Source organism: Sorex fumeus, unplaced genomic scaffold (assembly GCF_029834395.1).
Source record: "Sorex fumeus unplaced genomic scaffold, SorFum_2.1 ptg000035l, whole genome shotgun sequence".
Taxonomy (NCBI): domain Eukaryota; kingdom Metazoa; phylum Chordata; class Mammalia; order Eulipotyphla; family Soricidae; genus Sorex; species Sorex fumeus.
Genome location: NW_026606092.1, coordinates 31,135,244 through 31,147,762, shown reverse-complemented (window position 1 = coordinate 31,147,762; position 12,519 = coordinate 31,135,244). Strand labels below are relative to the sequence as shown.

General features: G+C 42.6%; 1 protein-coding gene across 1 annotated transcript in view; it reads right to left on the bottom strand.

Annotated features, from left to right (window-relative positions):
• ZRANB3 (zinc finger RANBP2-type containing 3) overlaps positions 1–12,519 on the bottom strand; it is a 201,156-nt gene that overhangs the window by 17,768 nt on the left and 170,869 nt on the right. Inside the window, exons 15-17 of the mRNA XM_056117723.1 lie at positions 7,901–7,992; positions 3,305–3,406; positions 1,771–1,913 (exon numbers count right to left, since the gene is read on the bottom strand). Of these exons, the coding sequence (XP_055973698.1) occupies positions 1,771–1,913; positions 3,305–3,406; positions 7,901–7,992 (337 nt within the window). The remainder of the gene's footprint in view (positions 1–1,770; positions 1,914–3,304; positions 3,407–7,900; positions 7,993–12,519) is intronic.

Here is a 12,519-nt window from a genome sequence, read left to right as displayed (position 1 = left end):
GAAAAAAATAAATAAATAAAATGAACTAAATGAATGCACTAAATGAGAAGAGCCCTTTGGTCTATCAGAACAATTAGTGGTTATAAGAAGGGCAAAGGAAAAAAGCAGATGAATTAAGACAAAAGGGACATTTATATGATAAAGTATAGAAGCAGACTCAGTGGTTAATTTACTACAATATGTGCATAGATTTATTTTTTCAACAATTCACAACTGCAAATTTTATACTATATAATACAATGTCCTTTCCATAAGAAATTTAAAACATTTATATATTTACTGATTAAAATAACTTTTTGCTACATTTAAAAAAAATATTAGTGCCTTTACTGACATTCTGAAATAGACCACTGTTAAAGGGTGCAGTCCTAATCACTGTTTTATTTTTTTATTTTTATTTTTAAATGCATCACAGGCCTCTGGCCACAAGATATTTTCCAGCTATTCTTCCTGGTGAAAAAACAAAAAATGTCTTCTAACACTGCCACCCGGGAGGGAAAACTATCACCAGCTGATAACATCACTGTCCTAGAAAAATAGAGAAATCAGGGGCAGAGTGAGAGTGCAGTGGGTAGGGCGCTGTGCCACAAAAGGTCCCCCAAGCACCTCCAGGAGTGATCACTAAGTGCAAACCCAAGAGTAAGACCTGAGCACCCCAGGTGTGGCCCAAAAACCAAAAAGAAAAAAGAAAAATAGAGCAACCTCCAGTAAATGTTTCTAAGGTATCCTGCCAACACTTTTATGTCAATAATAGCACTGACGTAAATGAGTGTCCCCATCTTTTTTTAATACTTATTTTCACCTACAACAATTGATCACAAGCACCAATGCTTATTCTCACCTCCACTTGTACCATATGCAATATTATAAACAACTGAGGGGATTTTCTCTTTTGGGATAGACCTGATCTAATTAGCCGCACTGCCTCACCTGCTTTGATGGATTTTTGTTTTCACCTGTGTGCTGGAACAGGCCAGGGACCATAAAATGATGGAATGTGAGGATAAAGAGAGATTACAGGTATGTGGAGTTGGCAAGAACTAAAGGAACGAGCTTTTATTGCCATTGCTGCTGTTTGGTTTGCTGCTTTGTGATCTCGACCAGTGCAGGAGTTGGCTTACAGGATGGCTGACTGCTTTTCCTCAAAATCGCTGCTTCCTGCTGAGGATAAAGTTTAGAGAGGTTGGGGATGAGATCATCCACAGGCATACTGAATGAGGCAGAGATGAATATGATGCCAAGAAAGAGAAGTGCACGGAAATTAGAAAGGAGCCTGGGATGACAAAGACAAAGCAGTTTCAAACGGAGACACAAAAGCCTTTGTACTACTGGGTTGGCATGATGGGTTACTGCTCCTGACTTGAATGGCACTGGTGGGGTTAACAGGGCGGTTCCCCTGCTGCATGGGACACCAGGTTTCACACTCTAGGAACACAGGGCAGAGGCGCCCCCAAGGGATGCTCTGCTGTTCTAACAGGCGATGTCCCCAGCGTGGCAGGACACAGGCTGTCCACGACTCTGGCTCTCTTCAGATGGGTGGGACTTTTGGTAAGCAAGGGCTAACCCACTGGATGCTTCCTGGCAGACGTGTTGAAACTCATTAAATATCTATCTATGCTGCAATGGCTGAAGATGCCATTTTATGTATCATTTTCTCCTAAGGCATAAGGATTTCATTAGTGGTTACATAAAATGCCCCCAGAGGCCCTCTAAAAATAACCAGGCCAGGTATTAAAAAGATAAAATAAAGGAAGACAGACAACCCCATACCTTTTGGTACTGTGTGGTTTGGTCTGTGGCTTTGTGATCGCTTCCCAAGCAAGAAATGGGCTGCAGAACAGCTGTCCGCTTTTCCGGATTACTTTTTGCTTCATAGCAGTTAGACTATTCCATTCTCGAACAAACCTCAAAATCTGGCAAAAAAGGAGATAATGAAAAGAGTTAGCAGCATATCGGGCATTTTCCCTTGAAAATGAGGCCACTGATCACATCAGAAAATGGGTGACTTATTATATCCCCAACTAGGCGTTTGAGTCCCGTTGAAGGCTTCAATCTGACACAGTTTTCTTATCTTTGTTGTAAGCTGAGGCTGGTTCTGCAGAGGTCCCTTTCAATGCAAAGATCCTCCAAAGGCTCATTTAAGGACACCCAGCGAAGGACACACATATAGAGCAAGAACAAATCTGGACTTGGGAGGAGCAGGCCTCACAGCCGTGGCAGGGTGACAGAATGACATGACTGCAACCTACAAGAATGATTCTGCCTCGTGATCCCAGGAAAAAGTCACTAAGATATCTTGGTTCTAGGGTTATCATTATTCCTTTACTGTTTGTTTTTGGGCCTCAACAGAGGTGCTCCGAATTTACTCCGGGCTTGGGGGGCCATACGGGATGCCAGGGATGAAGCAGCCTAGCCAAGCGCCCTAAAACTGTTCTATCTTTTTTTGGTCCTAGTTACAATTACTCTTTACCTGTCAGTTCTACTTACCTGGTTATTCTTTGGGAATCTGAGAATCAGAATGATACGATTCCAAAGAAAATAACTCACTAGCACATTTCCCTACTTTTTTCTTTTCTTTCTTTTTTTGGAGTGGGTGGGTGGGTTCTGTGCCACACCCAGCAATGCTCCTGGCTCTGCACTCAGGAATTACTCCTGGCAGTGCTCAGATAACCATACGGGATGCTGGGGATCGAACCCAGGTCGTCTACATGCAAGACAAGCACTTAACCCACCGTCCAGCCCCTTCCCTACTTTTTTCATGAGCAAATTTTTTATTTCCTTTAAGTGTCCATAAACCTAACCACCATTTTGCTGTAGAAACTGCTGCACTGTCTGCTGGCTGAGCCCCTGCACAGACTGAAAGCTAGTGGGTCACGGATCCAAACCCTCACTCCCGAGGCACTTGGGGTGTGGCTGCACTTGATAAAGAATCAGACTAACTCAACCTGCTCTTATTCCTGCTCTCAGAATTTTTCAGTTAGAACTTAACCTTCAATGATAAAAAGTAATTGTGTCAGATACAAATATCCCAGTTTCTAATCCTGCAAATAAGAAATTAAATGATGTGAGGATGATTTTATCCACAGAAGCGGCAGAGCTAGGTGTGATCATTCGCCAAGGAAACAGATTTCACGTTTATTCTTAGCACCGGGTAATTCATAGGCCCTGTCCGCACTGTTTTAAAAATCCAGTGATTTGATGCTGTAAGAGGCCACAAAGTACTTTGCTTTTATTAAAATCAAAACAGTCATTAAAATTACTTGGCAAATTTTAATTTAAAACAAATGCATGGGACTCTTCTTACCAGGGAGCGATTTTGTTTCAACTGAAAACTTGCTGGTAAATCTTCCCAGAGGTCTAATTTTATATCCAAAGGAATGAAATTACAGTTCATCTGTTTTCCATCCTGTTTAGAAAGGTATTATGAATACATTTTGTCATAAGGCACTGGTAATTCTTTAAAAAGTAAAAAATTTCATCAGGGTACAATATACCTAGTCTCCAAAAACAAAGCTGAGGTGGCACTATGTAGATAAATTCCTCCCATAAGACTTCCCCAAAAGGCTGCAGGTGGGGTTATGGGGCAAGAGCCCCACTGTGCTCTGAGTTATTTCACTGTATTTGCTTATAAGGGCAAATTATCCCATGGAGAAACATGTGGTCCATTAAACACAAGGCTTAAACATGAAGTCTTTTAGAAAAATAAAGAATTTCTATATAGGAAAATCTATTCTATCCTATGCATTGGGTTCAAATTCCAGTTCTCTCAGTCAAAAGAAATGTTACAAGGCTCCCTGTCTCTTTGTGAAAATAACACAGAAAGGGGCCCTGAGAGATACTACAGCAGGTAAGACGTTTACTTGCATATAGCCGATCTGGGTTCAATCCCCAGCATCCCATATGGTCCCCCAAGCATCACCAGGATTGATTCCTGAGTGCAAAGTCAGGAATAATCCCTGAGCATTGCCGGTGTAACCCCAAAACAAAGTGCTTACAAACGGATAGAAATTTTAGGTATGTAATTGTTATATTTTTTGTTTGCACCACCAGGTGTGACCCTCCCCGCCTCCAAACAAACAAACAGAAATAAAGTTAGGGCTTGAGCACTAGTACAGCAGGTTCCGTACTTGCCTTGTATGTGGCTGACAATCCCCAATCCCCATAGAATCCCTCAGGAGTGATTCCTGAGCACAAAGCCAGAAATCAGCCTTGAACATTGCCAGGGATGATCTCCAAACCAAACAAACAAATCTATAAGGTCTCACTGCAGCTCTGCCAGTCTCTGCTGATTCTGAATGATCTGCACGCCACTCTGCACCACCTCCCAGCCAACAGTTCCTGTGAACCCCATGATGATCTTACTTATCATGCCAGATGGGACATGATCCTGGTAATATAGGGTCCCTTCGTGTCAGAGCCTGCCACTTATTTATTGATGTATTAGCAAGTGACAAAGACCCACTTCACTGGTTTATTTGTTCTCCCTCCTCCAATTTTACTTTTCAAACCAAAGCTTAACACTACATATTTAAATATTGTCAAGACTTACTGTATTGCTAGCTTCAGGAACCACCCAAAGAGACCCTGAGCAAAGGCAGGATAGCTAGACCCTTTTTTGGTTGGCCCCCCCTCTGTCTAACCGTCACCAGGTGGACACTTGTATACAAAAAACACCCCGTTCCCATTTCTGGGAGCTCCAAAGACAGAGGCTTGTGCTTCCCTTCAGATCCCCTCCCAGAGCACCCCAAAAAGGCTTGGTGGAAAAAGAGGCAGAACCCGTGCATCTTATTTGCAAAACCATCTAATGCCAATTTATACTGGGTGGCAGGTGTAGGAGAGAAGAATGGGGATCAGCTTGAGGACCATACACAGGGAAGACACGTGCTATACCACTGAGTTCACATTCCTGGTCCCCAATTCATTCACTTTCAAATAGGGGATCATTCTTTCCTGGAGACAAAAGCACCCAGATTTACCAACCGAAAGGCATGACACCCTGTAATTGTTATTCTGAACTCTGAATTGAGATTCTGGGTGAGAGGAACAGCCCTGCAGTGGTATGTGTAAATATAACAGAGGATGCTGACCTTGTGTTACTGATCTTTATTTTTAAATTAATTTATGTATTGAATCACCGTGAGAACAGTTACATAGCTTTCAGGTTTAAGTCTCGGGTCATATAATGATCAAACACCTCTCCCTTTACCAGTGCATATTTTCCACCACCAAGAACCCCAATATACCCCCTATCCCACCTCTCCCGATGCCTGTGAGGCAGATGATTTCCACTTAACTCTCTACTTTGGTTACATTCATTATTTCGACAAAAGATGCACCATTATTATTTGGAATTTCCCCCCAACAATCAGACCTGCTGAAAAGGCATTGTAAAACAATTTGTTTTCTATTGCTGGTTATGAAGACCATATGATATCGATTTTGGATTTCTGATATTTTACTAATTAAGTCTGGAGGGATTTCTGCCAAAAGCTGTATAGTTATGAGATTGGTTTGTGTGTCTCTGGGGCTACGGCTGTGCCAGAAAGCCACTCGTGGGGGGCCACTCTCAGCCTTGGCGGGGCGGGAAGGCTGTGCTGGTTCTGCCCCCCATCCCATGAGGCCACAGTTGCCTGTCACTGCCGTCTCATACCTGGCTGTCCAATAAACTCTGAGGCGGTAGCCACTGTGCTGCTGGGGGGGAAAAAGGCGGAAGAGACAGATACCCTTTCCCTCCCGGGGGCGGGGGAGGGGCACGGCGCCATAGCTCAATGCATAGTCCATTCACATTTCTGCCAAAAGCTGCTGGGTTCTGAATTAGGGTGCCTCTGGGGCCATGGCCGTGCCAGAGAGCCACTCGTGGGGGGCAACTCTAAGCCTCGGTCACTGATCTTCCTTTTAAGGGTGTCCTTTTAGGCAACGCATTGATGCTTTTCTATTTCTATATTTTAACTTCGTCTAAGGTAAAAAGGAAAGCTTCCATCTCACCTCTATTGTAGCTGTGGAGAGAGCAGTTTACCTTTCACCTGTCCAGTGTGGCGTGCTTAGAAAACTCAAGAACAGCTTATGGTAAGGGATAAGGAAATATTTAGAACATTCATAGGAATGTACTTGAGGGGGCCAAAGAGATAGTGCAATGGGCAGGGTATTTATCTTGCACACGGTGGACCAGGCTCACTCTCTGGCACCCCGTGTGGTCCCCTGAGTCTCTGCCATAAGCACAGAGTCAGGAGAAATCCCTGGGCACCACATGTGTGACCCAAAATTCAAGAGAAAAAAAGCGTACTCGAGGTATTTAAAAATAAGGTGTTAAACTTAGCAGCAGAGCACTACCTATTTCCTTCCTGTGACGCCACTACCCCCTCTCCCCAGGCTACCACTTGGCTCCCCAGTCCTGTGCCACGGCCTCCAATTATGTGATTTTCTCCTGTGGAATCATTTGTACATATGGAAGTTCTGTTTTTATTTATTTTTAGACTGGGGGTTTGTGTTTAGTGATATGTATTTAAGGATATCTGAATGTGCTCAGAGCTCACTCCTGGCTATCTGTTCATGGATCACTCCTGATGAAACCTGGGGACCACGTATGGTGTTGAAGATTGAACCCATGTCAGCCAGGTGCAAGGCCAACACCTTATTCACAGTACTCTCTCTCCATCCCTCTATTTTTATTTTCTTGAGAATTTTCCATACTCCTTTCCACAAAGCTTGAACCCTGCCTTTATAGCAGGCACATTCCTTTTTATTCTCGCTCTCCTTTAGGTTGTTGTGGTTTGCAATGCAGAATCCTACTGTCTTAAGTTGTTGCTAAGTATATAAAATGATTGTTCTCTTCTCAGGAACATTAAAAGAAATAATTGTTTTCATAAGTATAACCGATGTATATAAATAATCGATTTGTCATTACTATTCTTTTGGGTGGGGTTGAAAAAAAGGCTTTATATATATGAAGAGATACACTATCTCTGAGCTACATCCTTTGTTCCACATTATGGCTACTCTTTTATCTTTCTTATTGGTGGGGCAGGGGATGCCAGGGCCACTTCTAGTGATATGTAGCCAACCAGCTCAGATGCTGCTGTGCAAATCCACCTGTGCCAGAGAGATCAAGGATTATACACAGCTGTACTTGGAGACCTCCAGGGCCATACCTGGCAGTGCTGAACGGGAGGCCTTGTGGTGTTGACAATGAACTCTAAGGCCAGAGCATGAATGTCCAGGCCCTCCTGGGACCTGGGGAACCCCCCATCCCCTGCCCCACTACTGCTTTTCATTAAAAGATGAGTATTTTGAAGTGAAAGTTTCCACTTCAATTTCAAACACAGTAAAAGTCAACTGACATAACTCACATAAACAAAAGCTCTTTGGGGTTCTCAAAAGTTTCGAAAGTGTGAAGAAATCCTTTTTGTACACTATTCCACCTTTGGAACTGGAGTTTTCATATTATCACAACCTCCTAGAGTTAACTCAACAAGAGCAGAGGGCTTAGAATTCTGGAAAGATGCAACTGCTGCTGTTGCTACAAATTATCTGTGCAGGAGCCAACATTTATTGAGAGTTATGTACTTACTCTCCTGATTGATTTACAAAAATCAGCTCATTTTAACTTGCAACAACTCCTCACCATTTTACCATTGATTCAATAGGCACAAGGCAGTTAAACGACTTGTCCGAGATGAATAGTTGGAGATTTGAACCAAAGCAATGTAAGTCCAGAGCCCACTCTCTTGACTACTATGCCACTTTGTCCCTCATTGCCTTTTCATTCAACACAGGAATTTGAGAATTAGCTCTGAGGAGAACGAGATTCCAATCGTATTGTGAACACAATTAAATATCTCTATCGACACATTTAAAAATAACTGTAGTATGTTTCTAGTTAAGAATCCGCACACACGCTTACCTTAGTATAGAGGTGAATTCGGTCAGTATTCTTACTTGCACAAAACATTAAGGTGTCATAGACAGGCAGAGCCTCAGAACTCTTTGATTCGTCTACTAAAAAAGATAAAAGAGAATCTGAAGGTTTTATGCAAATTGCTTACTTGAATTTTCTGTGGGTTAGAACAGTAAAATAGCTATGTCAAGTATATCAATATTGTATTTGACAATGACAAAGAATGTGTATCTGGGCTTGAAATAAACTATCCTGGTAGGTGACTTAAGAGCCTCCTGGCTTACATGGTAACCAGCTATTCTGTACTTTTGCTAATGGCGCAATGAGGAAGAAAAAAAAATTCAGAATTAGATTAAAAAGGTAGAAATTAGACATAAGATAGAATCGCCTGCCATTAGGATTACTTAGCCATCTGGAAAAGTCTAGTATCTGCACTGCACAGTGGATTCACATTGGAAGTGAATGACCATGAAGCAACAGAGCCCGCTGAGGGCCACTTCAATGTCTGTTCCAGTTGTTTGATGCTTCACATTCACCAAGGCGGATAGATGAGAGCATGAATTTCTTTTCTGAGAACCTCTATGTTTATTCCTACCTTAGTCTCACTGATCTATAGAAATGAGAGTTATGAAAGCAGATCTATCTCATAACTGTTAGTTAACTTTTACCAAGCATTTAAACAATGCTGGACACTGTTCTCAGTACATAGAGTAGTACTTGCAGAGGTAAGTGGTGTTTGTTACAGCAGAGGAGTCTGGGGAATGTTAACATGCTCATGGATACACCACCATTAGGAGGATTTAAGTGCAGTAACCCGGCACAGAGCAATAGACTTCAAACTTTTGCCACAGTTCCCCAGAGACTGTTAAAGCCATTTCCCCAGCACTGGACATCAGTGACTGGTTTTCTGTGCAACCTGGCTGTGTCAGATCAAATTTTCATTTTTCTAAGGAAGGCATAGGTCACTGTGGGAATGTGGCTTGTGGATGACTCCCATTATTTCACAGTTTCAAAATTCTATATTTCCTCTCCTCTTGAACATCTCTGAAATTGCCATTTTTTAATTTTTAATTTTTTAAATGTATTAATTTTTTTAGAGCAAATTCAGTTCATGATTGGATTTCAGTCATATAGTATTCCAAAATCCATCTTTCCACTAGTGTATATTCCCCAGCATCTGTGTCCCCAGGTTCGCTTCCATTACCCGCCCCCCCCCCCGCCTGCCTCTTTGGCAGGAATCTCTTTCTCTCTCTCTCTCTCTCTCTCTCTCTCTCTCTCTCTCTCTCTCTCTCTCTCTCTCTCCCCCCGCCCTGCTTTTTGGGCATTGTGGTTTGCAATACTGATACTTAAAGGTTATCAAGAATATCCCTTACCTACTATTTTTTTTTTGGGCTCTCACCTGGCAATGCACAGGGTTACTCCTGGCTTTGCACTCAGGAATTACTCCTGGTGGTGCTCAAGGGACCATATGGGATGCTGGGAATCAAACCCGGGTCGGCCGGGTGCAAGGCAAGTGCCCTACCCGCTGTACTATCACTCCAGCCCCACCCTTACCTACTTTTAACCCTCAGATCTTGTCCAGTGTGATCATTCCAGATATTATTGTCACAGGAATCTCTTCTCTATCTCCTCTACCCTCAGCCCCCCACACACTTGTTCTTAGTTCCAACCACTGACCAGTCCTCTTAACCCGTTATCCTGGCTATAGATATTATTCTTCTACTATACATATATGTTATATACCACAAATGAATGTAGTCTCTGCGCCAGGCTGTTTTCACTCGTGGTGCCGCAGAGTGGGGCAGGCGGGAGCCCTTCCTGCTCCAAGAGACCCAGCCCTGGCAGCCGACCTCCACTGCCCAACTGCCGCCACACTCCAGGCAGCTTTCCAGACCTTGCGGCCGTGAAGCGGCCACATGACACTTCATAGGACACTTTCTACCCATTTTTCATAATTGCCACGCCATATTTCATGGGGTTCAGACAGTAGGCAACAAATCATAGAGAGAAATATATAAATAAATGCCTCTCAGAGAGCCCGGCAAGCTACTGAGAGTATCCCGTCTGCACAGGTAGAACCTGGCAAGCTCCCCATGGGATATTCTATATGCCACAACCAGTAACGACAACAGGTCTCATTCCTCTGACCCCGAAAGAGCCTCCAATCATTGGGAAAAGACAAGTAAGAAGAGGCTGCTAAAATCTCAGGGCTGGCAGGAACAGAGAAGTTACTGGTGCCCGCTTGAGTAAATCGATGAACAATGGGATAACAGTGATACAGTGACAGTGAACGTAGTCATTCTACATCTGTCTCTTTCCTTCTGACTCAAGAAACTGTCATGTCTTAGAGTCAATAATGGTGGCATTTCACAATCCTTGTGGGCCAGGTGGCCAGGTAAGATGCTGTCTGATCACCAGGAGCTTAGTCATTGTTACAAGACTAACTTGAGTGGAGAGATAGTACAGCAGAAAGGGTGCTTTCTTTGCTTGTACCCAAACCAGGTTTGTTCCCTAGTATCACATATGATTTCCTGAGCCTTGCCAAGAGTGATTCCTGAGCACAGTGCCAGGAGTAAGCCCTGAACACTGCCAGGTGTGCCTCCAATCCCTCCACCCCCCCAAAAAATAAAACAGACTGCCAACACCACATCTGAGGTATATGCATTGTTACTACAAGCGTTAAATTTTAATTATCTTCAAAATGTCTTCAAGAAAGTTGCTCACTGAATAAACAGTCACATCAAGTGAATTAAAGTTTCTAAGGATAAACTACAATGTAAATATTTGAGAATATTTTACATATGAGAAATGAATATTGAATATGTACGCTCAAATAAAAAATAAACTGGAATATCTTCAAAATGTTTCATTACTCATTTGGTATTGAAATGAATAGTTATTATATATACTAAAATCTTGGATACAGAGTAGGGAACCATTGGTTTGATTTATATATGCATGACTCGAGGAAAAAGCAAAACTTTAATTCTTTTCAAGGAAGAAGATATATGGAGGCAGGAGGAACTGCCAAATCCTCAGAACAAATGGGAAAAAGAAAATGTCAAAAAAACACGGAACGTGGTCTGGGCTATCTATTGTGAAGGTGTTGTATCACATTTGATATATATATATACATATATATGTATATATATATATATTTAACTAAATCACAGTGAGATGCAGTTACAAAGCTTTCATAATCGGGTCTAAGTCATACAATGTTCCAACACCCATACCTCTACCAGTGTCCGTTTCCAAACACCAGTATTCCCCGTATCCCTCCCGCCACCTCCCCACCCAGCCTGCCTCTAGCAGGCACTTTCTATCTCTCTCCTTCCCTCTCTCTCCCTCCTTCCCTCACTCTCTATCTTCTCTCTCTAGCAAGCACTTTCTCTCTTTCTCTTTCCTTTCCTCTCTCTCCCTCTGTCTCTGTCTCTGTCTCTCTCCCCCCGGGCATTATGGTTTGCAATACAGGTACTGAGAGGTCATCATGTTTGGTTCTCTGCCCACTTCCAGCACACATCTCCCATTCAGAGAGATCCCTTCCGACCATCATTATCATAATGGTCCCTTCTTTATTCCAGCTGCCCTCTCCCACCATTGAGGCAGGCTTACAACTGAAGGTCATTTGTCCTGCTCCTGGCTTCTACTGTTCTTGGGTGTTAGTCTCATACTATTTTTTTTTTCTTATATCCCACAAATGAGTGCAGTCATTCTGTGTCTGTCTTTCTCCTTCTGACTTATTTCACTCAGTTTAGTGTATTACATTTTAGAGATTTTTTTTACTTTCTTAGTGTACACAAAATAAGTGCACTGCATAATCACTGTGCATCTATATTTGAAAAACTATGGTTACTATATGGATACTTAAAGATCAGAGGCCATTCTTTGATGAAAAGCAACATCAGAACAGTTCCAAGTCAGCTTGGTAGCTAGCAGCTACATCAGAAGACATATTTCTCTTTTCATTGTTTCCATCAAATGTAACTGAATAGTCCAAGACTACACATGATGCCTCTTTTTGGAAATATAATCAACCGCCAGACCCCAAGAACAAAGCTATAGTTCCAGAAGAAGCATTCTTCATCATAGGTCTCCTCATCTCCTGTTTGCTTTTCAGGGAGTTGTGAAGCGTGTCATTTGTGTGGAGTTCCTACCCCAACTGATCTGAGAATTCTGAAAAGGGATGAAAGGATAGGTAGGAGGGAAGGCCAGTACTGACTGCAATAATTGAAGCCAATGCAAATTTCACTAGCACAATACAACATGTTGGCAGTGACTTTTGAAAAGCATTGATAAGTAAAGTTAACATCAAGATGCAAACATAATGAACAAGTCATTATTTCCCTGCCATAAGAGAAGAGTCTTGGCACGGTGGATGCCAGTCTCCAGCTGTTGACTGCCAGTGTTAGTGCCCTGAGCTACTGCTGTCCCACCGAGCTCTGCTGGCATGGAGAGGTAGTCACAGCAGGCACAAGGAAACCAGAATCAAAAACGGCCCGATATCAGCCTGCACTGTCTATTCAGAGGATGCTAAAGTGAACAGATCCACACAGGACCTATTTCAAGATATCATCTGGTAGGAACATTGTGAAATTAGAGAGGGAAGAAAGGTTCATGGGAAA